Raw genomic sequence first — 21,364 nt, forward strand, 5'->3', positions numbered from 1 at the left:
TAAACTCCACTATTTGATTTGTTTTTTTTAGGGTTCCAGACATCTAAATTGAAGAAAAAACACTTTAAAAATCAATTAGGATAAAAATGTTAAAACTTCATGATTGTATACAATGTGCTGCATTCATGGATTATATATGTATGTCTCCTCCTGCTGTGGGTGCAACGTGATTGAGTGTCAAATTCTTTGGTACTGACTAATACCTACCATGTTCCTTCTGTAGCCTTTTGGGTACCGCCGCCATAACTCTTTTGAACAATCCGTAGACCCATTGGGGTAGATCCTGTGCTCAATAGTCGATAGCAGTATGTTGATATGATTAAACTAATCTCTAGTCAAGGTTTTGCTGTAGTTCTTCAAGAGTCTCACGATATAATGTTGTTTTTTCATAAACCTCTCTACACACAATCTTTAGGATTCCTTCTAAGTAATAAGATAGGTTTAACAACGGTTTTAAAATATGTGGGATTGAATGTTTCTGAACGATTGAGATGTGTGTAAGATGATGGACGTTTCTAAACGAATGAGTGGGAGTAAGAGGGAATGAATGAATGAGAGTGAGAGATTGGTTTGGAAATTTGGATTTAAAGATGGAGGAGTTAAGAGATTAGACGATGTACCTAACGATTTTATGTAAAAAAATAGTAATAAATAGTTTAGATTGAAATTCAACGGTTATTATTGAATTACGCAAGTACTCCACGAACCCTGATCCCCACAAATATGATCATATAAAAATGTATTTTTCAAAGCAAACCATCAAATAATAGGCATTAATTATTGCCATAATGTCGCCGTATAAAAATATATGTTAAATACAATTTACAAAACATTATGTAACAGGATACCAGAAAATACAGCATCAAATACACTACAAAATTCTCACACAAAACCGTAAAGTATCGCATTGGAACTAAACGCCTGTTGCATTACTAATATCAATGGCTCGTCCGTCACATCAATGTCGGCCAAAACAGGCGCAATCCATATTAAATCGATTCATTACAGCATCACACATGATCTCCTTTTGTTAAAATATTTCTGAACAATAACATGACACTGAACAAATGAACAATTGGTGATCGCATCAGTTTCAGCACAATGAAATGTCGTAACGGTAATAAAATGGGGAATTTATTACAGGTATACTATGCTCTATACTATACGTAGTAGAGGATTATTTTCCTTTAGACAACTAGGTAATAGTAAGTTTTATTTTTTCAAAGTTAAGTGTTTATTTCGTTCATACTAAAATTACTACCTGTGCATAGATAGAATATTGCTTTTCCTTCACTTAGGTGAACATTGATTGTATCAAATATCACTTAGGTGAAATAACTTTAGCACCCACATTCTCATATTTTTCGAAGTCTCTCCTATCTTCTTTACAATGATTTAGTACAGATTTAAAAGCTTCGATGACATTTCAAGAAATATGAAAGAAAAAAAAAACGATAAAGAATGCGGCTAAACTTTTATAACGCTCGGTTCAAGGTCGTAATCATAAAATAGGATCTTCACAGGTATATGACCATAATCAACATACTTGAAGCCATGATTATAAGAAACAAGTTTCCGTGATGATTTCGGTGACCTACGGTCGAGCTGCCAGTCGATACAAGTATTTACAAACAAACACACTTGTTAGACGGAATATTTCAAATAAACTAGTGAGTGACATGATATAATCAAAATGAACGGAAAAAGTGATAAGGATATAGAACTTAGAAATACTATTAAGAGCAACGTAGAAGCAAATGGAAATAGTGTGAAAGATAAGGAAAAAGAACCAGTGTCTTGTGGTGAATTAATAAAAAGATTCTTCAATTTCTTTACTGTTGAACCTTTTCTACTATGTTACATTCTACCAATAGCTATTTCTGGATTAGCAGTACAAAAGCTGAATATAGAGAAGGCATGTCGCGTAGACTTGAATATGTCTGAAGAAATATGTCTTAGAGCAGTGAATGGTGATGTTAGTGAGAATGACACGCTGGGAACAGAAGCTCAACTTAATGCAACAAAACTGGTAGCAGATATGACAGCATGGCAGAATCCTTTACAAAGTAGCTTCCCTGCTATTGTAATTCTGAATGTAGGAGCGTGGAGTGACAAGACAGGCAACAGAAAAGCTTTGATGCTGATACCTGTTATAGGCGAAATTATTTCGTCAATTGGTCTGCTCTTTGCAACATACTTCTTCCTAGAATGGCCATTGTGGGCGACTGCATTAATAGAAGCTTTGCCTTCAGCTCTGACAGGAGGTTATGCAATCGCTTTGATGGGCTCATACAGTTTCATAGCAGATCTAACATCTGTTGAATCGAGAACATTTAGAATCGGATTAGTTGGCATTATTGTGACATTAGGTGTTCCATTTGGTACATCCATCAGTGGCGTTTTGACAGAAGCAGTTGGTTACTATGGAATATTTGGCATCAACTTGGGTATATACTTGTTCGCGTTTATATATGCTTACTTCAAGATCCACAATGTGAGAACGGTTAAATTGGAAGGAACTAGGATGCAGAAATTGCTTGATTTCTTCCATCCCAGAAATGTATGGGATACGGTATCATTAGTCTTCATGTCTCGAGGGAAGCAGTTGGTACAAATAATTCTGGTAATTTGTGCGCATATCGTCATCATGGGACCGGTTTTCGGTAAGGTTTATTTATAATATGTCCCTTGCTACATTTTAATACAAAGTGGTCAATGTTTATTTCATGTAGGTATATTATCTACATTAAGATGCTAATTATTAGATGTAACATTACTTGCTTTTTCTAATAAGAAATCTTGGGCTAATCTAAAGGCGAAATTAAATAAGAGAGTGGAATTATTTAATTTCGCCACATATCTGATATTTAATCTCGGTACCTAATCAAAGTTCAGTCATTACAATTTGTTGATTGTTAATTTACTCTAAAATTGAACACGTTTTGCTCTGACCTGTAAGCCTAAGACCCGAAACTTCGGCAGTCAAAATGTTTTTGTTTACTTAGTAAATTATGCTAATGGTTCCAACATTTAATGTATTCCAATCAAATACAACTTTGTTTACATCAAACGGACAATTATTTATAATTGTTTCTTTAGCTTTTGTATATAATTAAGTGTCGTAATTAAATATAACCTTGATTACCTAATATATGATTACATGAGTATTGTTTTTATTTTCAGGTGAATCGGCGGTGCTTTTCTTGTATGCTTTGACTAAGTTTAGCATGAGTGTCGTAGATCTCAGCTTCTTTAGTACTTATTCTATATTGATGGGCACTGCAGGTAAGATATTTTTTTGTCTTTTTCGTTATTAACTATGACTTTAACAACATAAATAATTATATCAATTACCAATTATTCAATTTCATATTCCTATTGACTTTATATATTTTATAGTAAAATAATTGGAAATTAACATCATCATCATCATCATCATCATCAGCCTATCAATTAACATACCTATCACATAAAATAAGCGTAAAATAAGCCCTATATAACAAAGAAATAATCTTCCAACAAAACATTCATACCTAATCAAAAATGATTGAATATACTTGACTGAGTATCATCAACATTATTATGTGGTTAGAAACAAGCCAAAATCTAATTTAGCAACAATAATAAGCAAAAAGTTAAATCACGATGTTATTTCATTTAAATTGTTTCATATACCCAGGGGCTATGGAAACTACTGGCACGCTTTGGCAGAAATTAATACATAACTATAACGAACGAGTACCTTATTTTGTACAATGAAGCGTATAACTTTATGCTTTTCAACCTAAGAAAACATCGACCAAAACTATTTTGTAACTACTTAATTATATAAACAGAACGTACTTACACTTACTAAAAATATCAAAGTAAAAAAGTAATAATGTAAGGAAATTAATGGGTTGAGGAGGTCAGATAGGCAGTCGCTTCTTGTAAAGCACTGGTACTCAGCTGAATCCGGTTAGACTGGAAGCCGACCAAAACATGATTGGGAAAAGGCTCGGAGGATGATGATGATGATGATGTAACGAAATTAAATAATTAAAAAAACACATATCAATAATTTACTCAACATAGACCATATTTTTTTTGACGACGTCAAAAATCATTAAATGACCCCTCCCGCTGTGGGTTAGCAACGGTGAGGGAGTGTCAGACTCTTACTGACTAAAAACCGTCCTGTGCCATCGTAGGTCTTTTATGTACCAGGGCCGCGGTAACTCTTTCGGACAATCCCGCAACCCCGGCAGACCTTGGCCCTGCTGGGCCCCGACTCAACGTAGACCTTCTCAGTAATTTCGCCTTCACACAATTTTGCGTTTCAGAAGTTTATAGAATTATACCTAAATAAATATAGATAAATGGGCTTGCATCTAGAACCTATCTTAAACCTAATAAATCCATTTAGGATTTGAATGGCGAACTTGATTTAATTACAAATGCTATTATATTAAGTGAAAATCTATTTACACAGTAACAAACTATAGGACGTTGAAAGGTTAAAAAATATATGTAAGTCTACCTGCAAACTATTAACCTTAAGTGGGTCCGTTTTTTAATAAATGACATTAAATAAAATATTAATAAGCAGTGGGATAACCCAACACATATATCTCCAAAAATATTTAGGAATATTTTTGGACTTACCGGTTTCAATACCAATTAGGACGGAATCACACGGACGGTTTGAAAGAAATATGGATCTTAGAAACCTATAAATTAGAGCTTTATTCTCATGGAAACTTTCATAAAACATATTATTTTGGCTAAAGAAAACAAGGCGTCCCAATAGTTGAAGCTTGGCGGTCGAAAGGTTATTGGTTCGATACCCACACACTGCACTATTGACGTCCTCAAGAAAGAAGCATTTTAGTCTTAGTTGGAGAGGTCGATAAATGTAGTCGTAATGTGCAGTCCACATTGTACTTAGCTAGTGTTTAAAATGGCTGTTTTGTACCTAAATACTGGACATTACTTCAAACAAAAGCAATGATTTCTATTTTCCTAATTTAATATATATATTAAATTCCTCCCATTAATTTGCCCGGCCTTATTTATGGAAAACAAGTGAGCCCTCCTGTGTGGGAGCATTCGCAACCGTGTGCCAGCGAGGGTCGTTGTGGGTGCCGCATGAGGGAGTGTCAGACGCTTACTGACTAAAACTCAGCACTTTCCTTCTTAAGTCCTTTATATATGTACTAGAACCGTGGTAACTCTTTCGAACAATCCTGCAGCCCCGTGATTAGCAAGGTCTAATAAATCTTACTCCAATTTATTATGAGAAATCTTTCCTTTCAGGTTCAGCAGTAGCAGTAACGCTATTCAGTAAGAAGCTGAAAATGCATGACACACTCTTAGGCATCATAGCCACAGCATGCAAGACAGTCTCGGCATACGTTTACGGGCTGGCTCCAACAAGAAACTGGTTATATGCAGCTCCTGTGTTCGATTTCTTTGGCAATTCTGGAGCTATTGCCATCAGGTCTCTTGGTACTAAAGTTGTGGAGCAGGATAAAGTTGGTAAGTTTTATTTTTCAATATAAATTGTTTTTTTTTTTTGTCCTAGGAGGTCACAATATCTGTGCTAGGATGGGTAAAAGTCGGATAAATAAGGAAACTTTTGAGTAGAAAATAATTTAAATTATACCCTTCAGAGTATGTCGGCATGGCTAGTTGTTTGATATTTTCTAAGAAACATTAAAGTATCGTAAATTATCTCGGTTACTACATAACCCATACTTCTGTATTCAGCAGACACTCTTGAAATAAGTTAATTACATTTAGAACCCAAATATTCATTCGTCTCACAAAATAAATTAAGTACGAGCTAAGACTCAGAATTCCCCTAGAGTGTGATAGATCTTAGGACCAAAGAGTTTGAATCGTAATGAGAACTACAAGTAATTTAAAAAGTTTGATTAATGTCTTGAAAAAGTAATAAACAAAACAATATCTATCATGCTTAGACTTCAACAGTTATACTTGTGGACCCTAAGTTATTATTTTTAGTCTCAAATATGAAATAAGCAATTTGATTAATCCAAATTCCAGACAATTTGCAAAGAATTGTTACTTTAGCAGAAATCTCTGAAAGACAAATGACTGTGAAAGCTTGCAGATTAGGGATTACTTAAGAAAACGTTTATACAGAATGCCTACTTAGCGAATTGCAAGAGATAAGACGATAAATATTTTTAGTTGCAATTCGTTATATTATAAAAAAAAAAAAATCTGCATTTTAATATTGAGTACCTACTCGAAGATTTATTTAAATTTCTATTTTATATTTACCACTCCAATTTTACGGTATTGTTTTTCTCCTATGACTCAGGTTTTATTACACATAATTAAATATTTCGCTAATTTATTACCTAAAATTATTGTACTAAGTCTCGTTGCATCTATAATGAAAACCATAACATGGCATTTAATCTATTCGTGATTCGTGAATTTGATACCAGAAGCGATTTTAAACTGATTTCATTTTGAATTTAACTGCATTAAAACTTTTGAATAATAAGGGTTTCGTTGTTATTTAATGCAAAAAATATATTTGTAAACAAACCTTCATGAACATAAGAATAATTAAAAAATAATTGAGACTATACGGATACCTATTAGTTATAATAACAGATAGTAAAAAATACTTCACACGATTTTGGATACATAAAAAATTACAAAGCGTGGGTAGAAAAAGCATTTCTCAAACCAGTCAAGTCTATGCCCATGCAAGGAAGGGGTTCCTTAGAGAAGTAAAGCTTTTAAATATCTTTTGAAATTATCTGAGGGCACGGCAGTGCCCCAGCCAAGACTCGAGCAAAGCGGGCACGGCCGTACCATCTTTTCTCGAAGCGTTTCGCGGCTATTTCAGCCCCCTGTATCTTCCATGTGAACAAAGCTAGGAGTTTAGGTTTTCGATGACCAAGAGTAAGTATTAGAACAAGCTCAGTCTCAAGATTACAAGACATTTGAATAAATAGTTTACGAGTTATGAGCGATCATAGTTACACCATTTTGTCACTGACTCACTGACCGATCATCAAAAGTCTAAGGTACTTCTAGAAAACATAGAACCTTCAAATTTGGCACCAAGATAGGTTATTAGCTACATATAAAGGGAAAATTATAAAAACCTTAAAACTTAATAAAAAAATAGGAAACAAATTTATATTTGCGGTTTTTCAAGAACATTGTGTATGAATTTTGACTGCATTGATAACTTTGTTATTTATTTATGTACAAAATGTTACTATTTGTTTTATTGTTACGTAGTGGTATATTGTTATTATGTATTAAATATACAACATATGAATAAAAAAGCTAGGTTTAAATGAAATGAATAATGATAAAATCTTTCATATTAATGCAGTGCGATAAACACTGCATGCTCGCTCGATAGATGGCGTTGTCCTGGTCTAAATCGCGCTATGGTTTCGTTACATAGCTTAGTATAAGTAGTACTTAAAAAAATCAAATAATTTCATGTGATAGCGTCATCTACCTCTGAAATAAATCTCTTTTATTCTAAAAGATATTCGATTAAAAAAATCGACAATTTCGAATTTTTTTAGGTTAAAAAAATATTGTTTACGTGCTACTTTAGGTGTACATATTTAGTTTGTTATATATTGAGTTAGTTGCATGTCAGTTAATTTAATTTGTTATACCTATCAGTCAATATTATTGTAAAGTGAACGAAACTATTGATATAGTCACAAAATATTGATTTATTATTACAAATAAAGTAGAACAGGACTTGGCTTCTATGCGATCTCAAAACTTTTTACGGTGGAGGAATTGCGTAGAGGATTGGCTTTATTTTACATTTAATGTTTTTGGTGGGATCGTGATTTACTTAAACATTTTGAAGTGAATTTAGAATAAAATCTCACCATTTGTCAAGCATTATTGTGCTTTTAGCGGCTTCATTGATTTCAAAGCTAAGTTAGTGGGAATTAAGTAATAGAGGCTAAGAAAGGCGCGTAAAAGGACAAAGATAGTCATTGATTTTCTTTCATGCGCCAAACGTAAAACTCGTGTATTGTATATCGAAAAGTTTACAGGATCTTATGAACACAATATGATCTTAGTTACATAGTTTTAAAAAGCGAATTTCATGGAGAAGAACCAGCAAATAAAGTTATATTTATCAACAAAATAAGGATGCCTCATTTCCTAGCGGAATTCTAAAAAATCAAAGCTTGTGTTTTTTTACCGTAAAGCTGATGTCAGCTTCAAGGTGTGTGGGGAAATCTATTATTATTATAATATAATCATTAACCACATAAAACGTAACCGGATTCTATAAGACTGATCTAACGAAATATAATTTGGAACGTCATTAAGTTCGTGTATTATGTGGTATTAATTTGTTTGGAGTATTATTTACGTTAACACGTTGTTTTAATCAATGAGTATAATTATTACGCGCTTACAACATTTAATGACTTTGTAGACAGATACTAGGTACATTTACGCTTAGTAGAACATCAATATTTTTTAATTATTACCTACGTTTTTATGAATGTATTAGGTATATCAGTATTGTTCGCATAGTATAGTGTAGCAAACAACACTTGACTGAAGTATTTTTTGAGAAACCGGCTGTTTTCCGCGGTTTCACCCTCACCCTATGAAAATACTTCCTGCACCCGAAAACATTATAGAGATAGGTTATGTAGCTTTCCAACATAGGTTTGTAGTTTCGTAGCCTCTAGAGTACAAATAACCAAAAACACAGTATAGAATGTATCAAAATACGTGTAAGTATTTTAGCCTGCAAGGTCACTTTCAAGTCCCTAAAACAATAAATTACAGCGCTCCTCCCAAAAAACCCTCGTACGTAGCTAAGTAAAATTCTTGGCCGTCTCTTTAAAGTTTGGCCTAAATTCTTGCTCTTGCCAAGCGGGGCGGACACTGCATGTCAGTTCAGCTGAGAGAATTTAACTTATGCACCAGTGGATTGCATTTCCCTGCCACGTAGGATCTCCCTAGATTATATCAAAGCTGGTGAAATATTTCAGTTATTAAAAAGATCGAAAAATCTACTTTGATTTATGAAGAGTTAGCTGAAGTTTTGCGTCGTTTTTTGAGACCTAAGTATCTTTATATGCACCAGTTATGGTTAATTCCGTAATTGAGGATATCAAAACTTTCCACTTTACATAAATGGAGACAACCCAAGATCAGGAATGAGAAAACCCATGATCTCCAAATAAAACAATTAAACTTAGGTCTTTATACCAACGCATTTGGATGACGAAAACAATGAACTACAGAAAGTAAATAAATAAGACTTCTAAAAATATTTGACTTCCTTCATCCCAGCACATGGGTAATTTTATTTTTAGAAGACAAAACCCCGAAGTAAATCCTTCGAAGCTTTTAGTCTATGAGGAAAGCCACTTAAATTGATGATATCAAGCCATATAAGATTGATTTAAAGCGAGTCGTTTCAATCAACGGCTTTCAGTGATTCATTGGCCATTTGTCTAGATACAATATACCAAAATTAAGTTCACGATGCCTTTTCGAATTTTATATTAATTGCATCGTTTGTCAAGAGTTACAATGCTGAAAGAAAGACCAAGTTATATGAATTTGGGTACTATGTATTTAATATTCATAAAGGATATTTTTAGATTTTTTTTTATCAATTAATGTCAGTCTATACCTATGTTTAATTTACACCAAAATAGTTACCATTCCTGCGGTTACATGTAATTTGGCTTTAGCTTCCATAGACTTCATTTGTTTCGTAAACAAAAGAGTACATATGTCAAAGCGACAATGGCTGAATAGATTTTGCTGTTCGGCATAGAAAATTGTATGCACATTTTTGTTTTCAGGTAAAATATGTTCATTGATTGGCTTCGTGGAAACTCTGATTCCTGTGATATACATACCTTTGTATAGCAAGTTATTCTCCAATACTGTGGAAACTTTGCCCGGAGCTGTGTACCTGCTTGGGGGAACCATGACTATACCGGCATTTTTGATATTTATGTAAGTATGGTACACTAATTTCTATAGGTTTACGTAGTTAGTAAGTGTTTGACAAGGTTATAGAAGATTCAAATGGTTTATTGGGAGAACCTAAATAAACATGACCAGAAATGTTTCATTCTAGCTTAGTCAGGTGATAAAATATGGCCTAGACTGGAGCTGGGTGAAAAAAAAAACCTGGTTATAATAGTTTGAAGTGGGACATTTAGTCTAGTCCCTAAGTTAAACGTATCCTGAACTGTAAAATTCAAGCAGGTTGTATACTTAGTTTAATCATTAAATAGAATGGCCTAAATTGGAGGCGTGTGTAAAAATATAAGTCGCCAAAACCGTTTGAAGTGGCTTACATTTCATGCCAAGCAGGGTTGCGAAATAAGATCAGAAACCTTATACGTTGTGCAAACAAGCAAGCGTCTGTTTGTAAACAATTCTGACACATTTATTGCGACACGAGAAAAATAACGCGACAGCGGCATTCTGAAAAAAACGTATAAATGTGTGGAGCAACTATAAAATATCTAAAATTAAAAAAAAAAAAAACGTGCAACCATAAAATACGAATTCTAAATCTCCTCCTTTTTTGGAAGTCAGTTAAAAAGTACAAACCATTCTTACTATCTAATACGTGCGTGCACCTTTGCCCATCGCTCAGCTTAATTCTATGCCATGATATAAAAGTTGGATTCACAATGTCATAGTCGGTATAGAGATAGATGGCCATAGCTTTTCAGGATCCTACGTGCCTCATATTCCAGATCTCGTTACACAATCAGTCAAAACGTATGACATGTACTTAATTCAGAAACATTTTATCTCTTAGAATACGGCAGATCCATATTTCCCATTACCTAGACCGCTGGACAGATTTTTCATGTAAAATATTTGTATTTGAGGCCTGGACAAACAGATTTTTTTGTGTTAAGTTGGTCCAAGAGCTTATATCAATTTTAGTTCTAAACACACTTAGATAATGAATTTGAGACGAGAGAGTTGTTAAGGAAATTAAATACCACAGCTCACTTAATTTTTTACACCATTACCTCAAATAATAACCAAAGCCTATAAAACCACAAATTAATCAACAATGCTACTTCTTAACCGACAAAAACCGATTGATAGCTCTAAGAAAAACCTCAAAGACTTGAAAAGGTCGAGGTTGTTTTCAAACACGTAATCAGTTTAATACATGATGGAATTCTGCTGGCGATTTGTGATGACAATGTCCGACAACCGAGCTCTTTGAGAACTCACGTCATTTGAAATTGGTCACGTTATTCGGTCAAAGGCCGATCTCATGGACAGATTTCTAATGTATGGAGGTAAATATTATTTCTAGGGGTGTATGTGGTGGAGAAAATAATTGAGATTTATGGTTTAAGTTGCGGTAAGTGCAGAATGATGTCGGAGTAACTGGTTAAAAGGTGAAGGTTTAAAAGATGCGCGAGGACCAATATTTGAATAAATTTATGTTAGCTTAAATTCTTTAAAAATATAGCAAGTTATTCAAAAAACATCGCATTCCGTTTGAAAAAAAGTCACTCTTGCTCATTTAGGTATTTGAGTAATTAATTAAAGCTACCTGTATTACTTTAATTAAAATCTATAGACGGAAAAATGATTATCTTTAGTACAACTATCTCTGTATAATACTTAAACTTTTAAATTGATGTTTTCCAGAGCTCTGTACGTCATGCACAGGCGACAAGAAAGGGACACAGTGAAGAACCCAGCTGCGAAGGAGATGTATGCTCATGACAACGACGTCACCGCATTATAGTTTCGTAAAGATGAACATACAAATACATAATAATATAGAGTAAGAAAAAATACCGCCATAATTAACTATCTGAGAATTGATTAATTTTAAGTCTTTAGAAGTTCTAATTTTTATTTTCGTCATCATAAGAATCCAGGGGCCCTAAAGTTGCTTGAGATAAGCAATCCTTGAAGGGTCTTAAATTTAAGGACAGATGGTACAAAGTCTTATGTTGAATTTTTTTGTCACATTTCAGTGTTTCGACACACTATTGATATAACAAGTCATGTATAGACAGCACATCGACATGTCAAATTCCTTCAATAGCTTTTCAACCTTATACACACAATAGCGGAAGGTTAATGATCGATTGGTAAAAGACATGTCTGTACCTATATTAACATATATTTGTAACATGGATAGATATTTTGTATTGTAAGTAATTTGTGATAAATTATATTTTTAAATATCATAGATAGGGTATCTAGTTTATAAAAATAAATAAAAAAACCTTATAATATTTTTAGTTTTTCACGGTTAGTCACGGTTGATATTGTAACAGGTTTTAGAAACCTGAATGATTAACATTAGGATTATTATATAATTATGCAAACAAAATGATATTGTTAATAAATCTTGTTGTAGATAAGGTTTTATTTTTAAAATTGGATTGAATTTTATTATTTCCTTTACCTCTATAACAAGAAATACCTACTGTCTTATAATGTAACAGAGGGCAAAGGACTAAAGTCTTATATGGGCACAGGCAAAAAAGCAGTTACAAGTACTTAAACGCAAATAATTTTCTCTCCGGTATTAAATATAACCAACATTTTCAAAATCAGGTGATTTCAGAATCATAGACAAAAGTTCGCCACTTTGCGCCGTTTTCAGCAACCCGCATCGACTGCTTCCCGGCAACCTAGGCAGGATCGTCCGCCCATTTCATGGGGGTCTGTCCACGCAAAACCTGTTTCTCTATAGATCATAGAACTTCATACATAAAATATGTGCCATTTACGAGTGCATCACCACAATCATGTAAGTGTTACGTGACAGCGCATGCTTGGTGCTGCCAAAACAATGCACTCGGTTAGAAATATTGAACTGCACCCACGCAACAAATAGCCAGTGCTATACGTATGGGCGTTTATTCCAACTTTGATTTAGTGTTGTGTTTGTAAGTTATTTATTACGTTTATTTGCACATCTAATTCTGTTGGTGATGAAACCTATAAAAGTTTTAATCGCGATAGCCAGCGAAACACCCTAACGTTATTAAATATGATACTTAATTATTAGACATTTTTCCAAAAACATTACATATTTAGCAAAGCTAATGAAGTACTAGGCCAATGGTAGAATAGGTAATACAACTTCAATAGTCAAAAAAGCCTAGACAGTTTCTGTTACATACAACACTTCAAAATAAAGGATTTGACAAACTTCCCATCACTTCTTTTGAACTTTAAAGATGGAACTATTTACTTACTTATTTTCGTAACCCATCAAATGCATTTTAATTGATTAAAACACAATTTATCATCCATACCGTCCTTGAAATAGTGCAACCACCCAAGTATTATCATTCTCACTTTTATCTATATTTCGAAACCTTGCAATCAGATCTGTCCCTTTATCTTAATTAGCAATCAAGCGCTTGATTCCCATGTGATCATTGACTCTATGGACAAAGACACCTCTATTCATCCTTCCCTAGGTTAATGAGCGGATAATGTTACTTAATACAATGTCAATGGTGCAAGCAGTGTCATCTTCGAGCTGCGTCTAGGGTATCCTGATAAAGAACGGCAAATAGATCATTATTTTCATTAAGACTTATCTTTAAATGTTTGTGAGGTTGTCAAGTTATACAAAGGTATACCATTTCTTTTTTAGACCTCATGACCTGATCCCGTTTTTCACACTCTGGTACTTACATAGTTGTGTTTTCCTGCCGGGTTTGTTGGATTGTTCGAAAGAGTTATCGCGGCCCCAGTAAACAAAGAGAGAAGTGACGAAGGTGAGTTTTAGTTTGTAAAAGTCTGTCACAACCTTCCGTAGTCCCGCTCCATCTAGGGACTGAGGGACCAGAGAGGTCATTTGATGATTTGTCGTAAAAATAAAAAGGTAGGTTGGGTCAGGTGTATTTTCATGGTAAAGAAAGTATAAAGTGGAAGTGATAGTAATATCTTATAATAAACTAATCTTTACTGTACCTAACTTCCTTAACATGAGTGAAACCACGTTCGAAAATGTAATAGCAAACCAGTGTAATCGCAACCAGTTGCTTGCACTCCTACTCGGACCAATTGCATTTGCATCGACTATTTGCTCACTGCGATCAATCTGCCTACATCTTCTTACAAGTGTGGCAAAACATTTTCGACAAAAATTTAAATCTAAATTCAAGCCGAAAACTGCCTGTGCCAGACCTAATGATACGGTGAGCTCGTTCTACGTGAACTGGATTGCCAATAATCAACAAAGTGTAGGATAGCTGTTTGTAACTATAATATCAAGACGATCAACACCTTAGCCTACCGTGACCATGGATGCTGTAAAGGATCCTAAGCGTCGGGATTAAATAATGTTAATACAACAGCGATAAAATCTGTAAAAGTAGTTTCATTTAAATGTCTTATATACCTTAACCTTTACCTATACATTAACCTTTTCGACAAGTGTTAAATGTGATATCGAAAAGACAACTAGACTGCTTAGTGAGAATATTTCGATAAGGTTCGTTCGTAATGACGGCATTTGCCTACAAACACTTGCCATCGAGTTAGAATATGCAAATATTGGTGTCGTTAGTTTTATCAGAAACAAACATTACAAGGCTATCGATTTTTTGGAAAACATGACCACCAGGTTTATACAATTCTACTTGCAATACTTACCACTTTCAAAAAGTTAGTATGCATCCTCTTTATTGATAAACTGTGATAAAAACCTCTTTCAAAAATAACCTTCTTTCAATCACATCTTCGAAATACAACGTGGCTTTAAGGATCTCCCTCGTATCAAAGTCGGAACGGATCTCGATACGTCCGCTGAAATTGAATTTTAGAACCTCAACGCAAATACTGGAAATGGTACGTCGATACGAATGACAAACTTTTCGAAGAACATCGGTTTTAAGTACAGTTTCTAGGAAACGAGCCAAAATGAGTACGGACGATGGCAATTTTGTTTAAAGCTGTGTCTACGCTAGAAAAGCCGAGCACGAGCGGAGCACGAGCCGAACACAATTCGTCTAGTGTGGACCAACTTACAAGCCTCTTACGAGCGCGCTGCGAGCATTTCGTTCGTGCTCGGCTGCGTTCCGCCTGTTGTCGGTTTTGCCCTTGTGACGCCCTTTAAAAAAGGGCTTGGTTGGTTGCAACAGCAGCGGCTACTGCAAAATTATTAAAGGCGGGTTTACGCTAGACGAACCGAGCACGAGCGAAGCACAAGCGGAGCCGTTCTCGGCTTCGTTGTTTGCGGCGTCAAGTGTGGACGTACAACGATCACTTTTCTCGAACGTAGTTTTCCGCAGTGAGTTCGCGGCTCTTGGCGAATATGGACGATATAAAGGCGGGTCTATGCTTAATATCCGCCTTAATAAAATTTCGTAAACATCCATCAAGGGTGGGTTGCAACATCAAACTATAACGATAACCAAGCCGTAAGACGTAAAATCACCGATTCAACAAATTGATAGCAATTTGGTGATTGATTATGGTTTGTTTATCGGTATAGTTACATGGTGCACCCTACCCTTAGCTACTTACCTGTTATATCAGCCTTTAACGTCAGGGAGCACAATCAACCCAATATCGGTCGCTTAGTGAATATAATATAAAGGTCTCGATTCAATCAACTCTGTTGGTCCCTTTGCAACACTGGCCATTGATCCTCCCTTTATCGTTTTGTTTTATATTTTTATCGTGCTATTTTTAACTCAGATTTGTTAAGTAATTAATTAGTACACAATAAAATGAGATCATCCTTCAAATTGCATATGATATACCTATCCTACAGGTTTTAATCTGAAGTGTTTTCTATATGTTGGAATAGATTATGATTCAAGTGTTGTGTCATGAAATTATTTAGAGAACTTTACTGTGTATTTTTTTAAATGTTTTATTTCCATTCTTCCTGTTAAAGTAGGTACCTAATACGAAACTAAGTTGACGCCAGTTAGAGTGAAACGCCTACAAAATATCTCACGGCAAAACGCTCTATCAATGAAGTCGGTTAAAAATAAAGGCAACACAACATGTGCAGTCGATAATAATACCTACATACGTAATATTGCAAGAAACGATGCAGCCGGCCTTGATCTCATTTGATGAAATTATTTTTTCTCATTGCAATACCGAGTGACAAATGAAATTAGGCGCGACGGATTTGAGTCCTTTGCAAGGCTACTAACAATTGGGACGGAATTAAACATATGTTTGCATGATATAGGTACTGTAATATGTGATGAAATATTGTGTAGTTCGTTTAGAATCGTATTATTCATTAATACGATTAAGTACTTGCTTTTGCCCGCGACTTTCTTCCCTTGAAGTGAAGTTTGCCCCTTAGGGGTTTAAATTTCGCAAAAGCCGCAAGTGAGCGCCTACTTTATAATTCAAACTCTTTTCATGTCCTATCATCAAAAATAAAATTCTGACAACCTTGAAACATAGTCAAAATACGTAAGTACGTACGTTTGGACATATTAAGCACTAAAAGTCTACATGTCTACTGGGTGCAGTGACATGTTTGGTCCATTAAGTTAGTTACACGCACCTGAGTGTTGAAACAGCAAATGGACCTACCCATTTGCTGTATACCTAACCTATACCTGCTTTGGAATCTAGTGGTGAGTACCTAACTGAGTCATTAGGCTTTCGTAGAGTTTAGTGTGGCCACACACTAATCTTGTTATGGATGGTTTCGGAACACCCACATAGGTAATTTAACTATTTATTATTCTTTAAGGGAAAACAAAACGGAAAACCATGTAGGTATAATGGTGATCAAAACCTATCATTAGTAAGATATTCCTGTGAATGGACTTCAAGTTACTTTTGGATGCAATTAACTATGTGCTTAGGAGCTGCAACACTTGGCGCGTACGGTCCATGGATAACCAACTACGTCATATCAAGTTCTTCGATGTTTTGGATGGCACGGTGGGCCTCGGCTGTCGTAGTCAGAAGTCAACGCCTAGCAGTCTTACTGAAAGATATAATTGGGTTGAGGTCCTTGATACCTAGGTATTACTATCATTATTATCCGTGTAATTTGAAAAATTGTTTTTTTCTAAAATAACTAATTATGTTACTTTACTACTTAGTTACTTGCTAGTCTCATAGTAATTAACCTATAGAAAACCCTCCTTGAAACGAACCCATTTGAAAACGTTGAAATCACCGATTAGTCGTTAATTTATCATTATGATTGAAGCACTGACTGCTAGGCAAACAACCAATAAAGGAATTGTTACTGATAGTGGATTTCCGTCAGAAGTCTTATCACTAAAAACAACTAAAATTAGTGAAAGTCATTAGAACATAATTGCATTACATATTTATTTACTAGCTTCCACCCGCGGCTTCACCCGCGTAGAGTTCGGTTATATCGCGTTTCCAAGAGAATTCTTCAGAAGTACTTGATAAAAACGATCCTATGTTCTTTCTCAAGGTCAATGCTATCTCTGTAATCATTTTAATTAAAATTAGTTCAGTAGTTTCGGCGGACAAGTGGTTAAGGTACATATCTCAAGTGACAATGTACATTTACGAATGCGGATGAGAATCAATGTTATTTGTATAAAAAATATACATAGGTATAAATTCTATATCTACCTTGTAACAGATTTGAGAGTATCTAATAGGCAATTAAATAAAGGAGAAGTGTCGAATTTGAATTGATTTCCGTGATTGATATCTATTTGAGAAATAGATAAACAATCTTGGTATGACCTTTTATTTCAGACTCGGTTTAAAAATAAAATGTGGTTAAAAGTCAATGTAAATAGTAAAATATTTAACGATTACATAATCAATTGAATCTTTAGGGATTGTTCACACCAAACGTATTGTCCGCCGCTGACTGTGAGTATACTCACAGTCGGCCTCAGTGTGAACGTCGACTCAATCTGCAGTACGCGTACTCACCAAGCCGACAATAGGCTATAGCGTACGATGCGCTACATGTGTGAACAAAAGAATACGCTCGTGTAGGTTCACACTAGATGCGTACGCTGAGCGGCCGACTATTCTACACATAAAAGAGCTCAGTATTTGAAGTTGCTCGTAGTATTTTATAAACGATCTCTGAGATCACTCGTGGTTCCCATACGATAAAACTAGTGTATTTTTAAAAAAAATCGGACGTTTACTGATATTTCAATTAAATGATGCGCATTCAGATAGTTGCCATTTGCGAAGCTCTAGAGGAAGACGAAAATAATAAAAAGAAGAGATTGTGGGTACATCCCTTAAATTTGAAGAGATGTTTTCTTGGTCAATTTCATACTTTATATTTCGAATATAGACTTTATCCAAATAAGTTCAAGAAATATTTTCGTATGACAGTAAAAACATTCGATGAGTTACTATCTTTAATACGTATAAGTTTATATAAAAGGGACACTAATTATCGACGTGCTATTCAGCCAGAAGAAAGATTGACAATTACTTTAAGGTAAGAGGAAAACAACTTGTACTGTAATCAACACTTATTTATTATAATCAAATCAATCACGTTTAAACAATTGCGAAAAGAACAATGTCAGACGTCCATAGTAACTTAGGCTCAATAAAAATATTTCATGTACAGTGAAAATTCTTACAGTTTCTTGTGTAGTTTCCCGCTGATCCCCCCAAAGGATTGTTCCCCCCAAAAAATCCCCCGTGGGCAGAAAATACCCCCAAATTTGGGGGGAATCCCCCCAATCTGGCATCACTGCGCGGCGGTGCGGACGCGGCGGAGCGGCGGTGCGTACGCGGCGGAGCGGCGCTATTCGGCAACTGCGTCCGCGTAGCCAATCCGCGTCCGCCGTGCATAGTCGCGTAGTAAAATAATCGGCTACTGAGAGTCAGCTACAACAGACGACGTAACAGCGTATAGTCGGTTCGGTGTGAACGACAATTTCAATATATATGGAAAAGCAATAAACTGCGTAACGCGCGCTCACAGTCAGCGGCGGACAATACGTTTGGTGTGAACGATGCCAGGGATTGTTCACACCAAACGTATTGTCCGCCGCTGACTGTGAGTATACTCACAGTCGGCCTCAGTGTGAACGTCGACTCAATCTGCAGTACGCGTACTCACCAAGCCGACAATAGGCTATAGCGTACGATGCGCTACATGTGTGAACAAAAGAATACGCTCGTGTAGGTTCACACTAGATGCGTACGCTGAGCGGCCGACTATTCTACACATAAAAGAGCTCAGTATTTGAAGTTGCTCGTAGTATTTTATAAACGATCTCTGAGATCACTCGTGGTTCCCATACGATAAAACTAGTGTATTTTTAAAAAAAATCGGACGTTTACTGATATTTCAATTAAATGATGCGCATTCAGATAGTTGCCATTTGCGAAGCTCTAGAGGAAGACGAAAATAATAAAAAGAAGAGATTGTGGGTACATCCCTTAAATTTGAAGAGATGTTTTCTTGGTCAATTTCATACTTTATATTTCGAATATAGACTTTATCCAAATAAGTTCAAGAAATATTTTCGTATGACAGTAAAAACATTCGATGAGTTACTATCTTTAATACGTATAAGTTTATATAAAAGGGACACTAATTATCGACGTGCTATTCAGCCAGAAGAAAGATTGACAATTACTTTAAGGTAAGAGGAAAACAACTTGTACTGTAATCAACACTTATTTATTATAATCAAATCAATCACGTTTAAACAATTGCGAAAAGAACAATGTCAGACGTCCATAGTAACTTAGGCTCAATAAAAATATTTCATGTACAGTGAAAATTCTTACAGTTTCTTGTGTAGTTTCCCGCTGATCCCCCCAAAGGATTGTTCCCCCCAAAAAATCCCCCGTGGGCAGAAAATACCCCCAAATTTGGGGGGAATCCCCCCAATCTGGCATCACTGCGCGGCGGTGCGGACGCGGCGGAGCGGCGGTGCGTACGCGGCGGAGCGGCGCTATTCGGCAACTGCGTCCGCGTAGCCAATCCGCGTCCGCCGTGCATAGTCGCGTAGTAAAATAATCGGCTACTGAGAGTCAGCTACAACAGACGACGTAACAGCGTATAGTCGGTTCGGTGTGAACGACAATTTCAATATATATGGAAAAGCAATAAACTGCGTAACGCGCGCTCACAGTCAGCGGCGGACAATACGTTTGGTGTGAACGATGCCTATTAGTAGACTTTAAGAAGTTAAATACGAGTACTAACATAAAGCGTATTACATCGTAAAAATTGGGATCAAATCGTAAAATTGGTACACTGAAAACTACTCTTCAGTAACAAGGAATAAGCTAGTGAGAATAAAACGCTACAAGATATTATTATACTTTTTAACACGCCAGTCATGTAAGTCGTGTAAACCCCAAAGTAGAGTTATCTATATAATAGAAACTATCTGTATTCCGATGTAATCACTTCCAGAACCCGGATAAAAACAAAACTATACTAAATATGATGGGAAAAACCTGATAAAAGTTGAAGTGTGATGAAAACAGTGTCAATTTTGAAAATCGTGATTGACCCAAAAAAAATCTTATTTAATATAAAACAAGAATTATTAAAATGTATGTTTTAATCTGGTGTCTAATTTATTTCACTTCAATAAAAAAAACTTTTCATTTAAATAATGATAGCTCCGTTTTTATCAACTGGTTTTCGAAATCAGTATTCAATCTCCTTACGTAATACATACAATCAAAATTACTTTTTTCTTAAAATTGAAATTCGACGTCCAGCTTCAATAAAATGTTAAGAATATAACAATAAATATTTTTCTTTACAATATGCTATTATGAGCAAACCTATTTTAAGTATAGGTACCAAAATATTAATTGACACATCCAATTTGCCCAAAGTAGTACGCAATAATTTCTGAATTACTTAATTAAACACCGATACGATTTTTATATTAAAAAAAAATATTATTCACTACACAGAACCGATTTAAAAAAATCATGGCTGGAACCATTCTTCTTAATTTAGAACACCTCCATTTTATAAAAGTAGGTACACTCATAGAATGACTAGTTGAAAAATCTTAAAAATCTGCCAAATAGCTGTAAAAGACTTTCGTCTAGCAATGGTTATTGAATCATAAAAAGGTGAACAACCTCCCGTTAATGCCACTACCACGCTAACAATATCTAACTACACAAGTCAACACGTCTTAATGACTGCTATCAGTAATTTTACTACCAGCTTATCGGGTGTCTAAAATTAAATATAATAAATAGTTTAAAATTAGACGTTTTGACAAATAGTGTTTGCACAACCGTTAAGATTACTAATTTAGTGTTTAAGCTTGCAACTCGTTCAGCTATCGGAACAATGTTGGCCGATGCGTAACTCAAGGTACAAGATAAATGAGCTACATATTTATTAAAAGTGGTGTCGTCG

The 21,364-nt window shown here is 35.1% G+C and overlaps 1 protein-coding gene across 1 annotated transcript; it reads left to right on the forward strand.

Moving 5' to 3' along the window:
• Positions 1-1,587: 1,587 nt before the first annotated feature.
• On the forward strand, positions 1,588-12,407 carry LOC124638574 (proton-coupled folate transporter-like). Its single transcript, XM_047175590.1, has 5 exons — positions 1,588-2,663; positions 3,184-3,285; positions 5,296-5,517; positions 9,846-10,002; positions 11,680-12,407. Exons 1-5 carry the CDS (start codon positions 1,694-1,696, stop codon positions 11,777-11,779), a joined length of 1,551 nt encoding a protein of 516 aa, XP_047031546.1. The 5' UTR covers positions 1,588-1,693; the 3' UTR covers positions 11,780-12,407.
• The last annotated feature ends 8,957 nt before the right edge of the window (positions 12,408-21,364 follow it).

Source organism: Helicoverpa zea, chromosome 17, assembly GCF_022581195.2.
Source record: "Helicoverpa zea isolate HzStark_Cry1AcR chromosome 17, ilHelZeax1.1, whole genome shotgun sequence".
In the NCBI taxonomy this organism is placed as follows: Eukaryota; Metazoa; Arthropoda; class Insecta; order Lepidoptera; family Noctuidae; genus Helicoverpa; species Helicoverpa zea.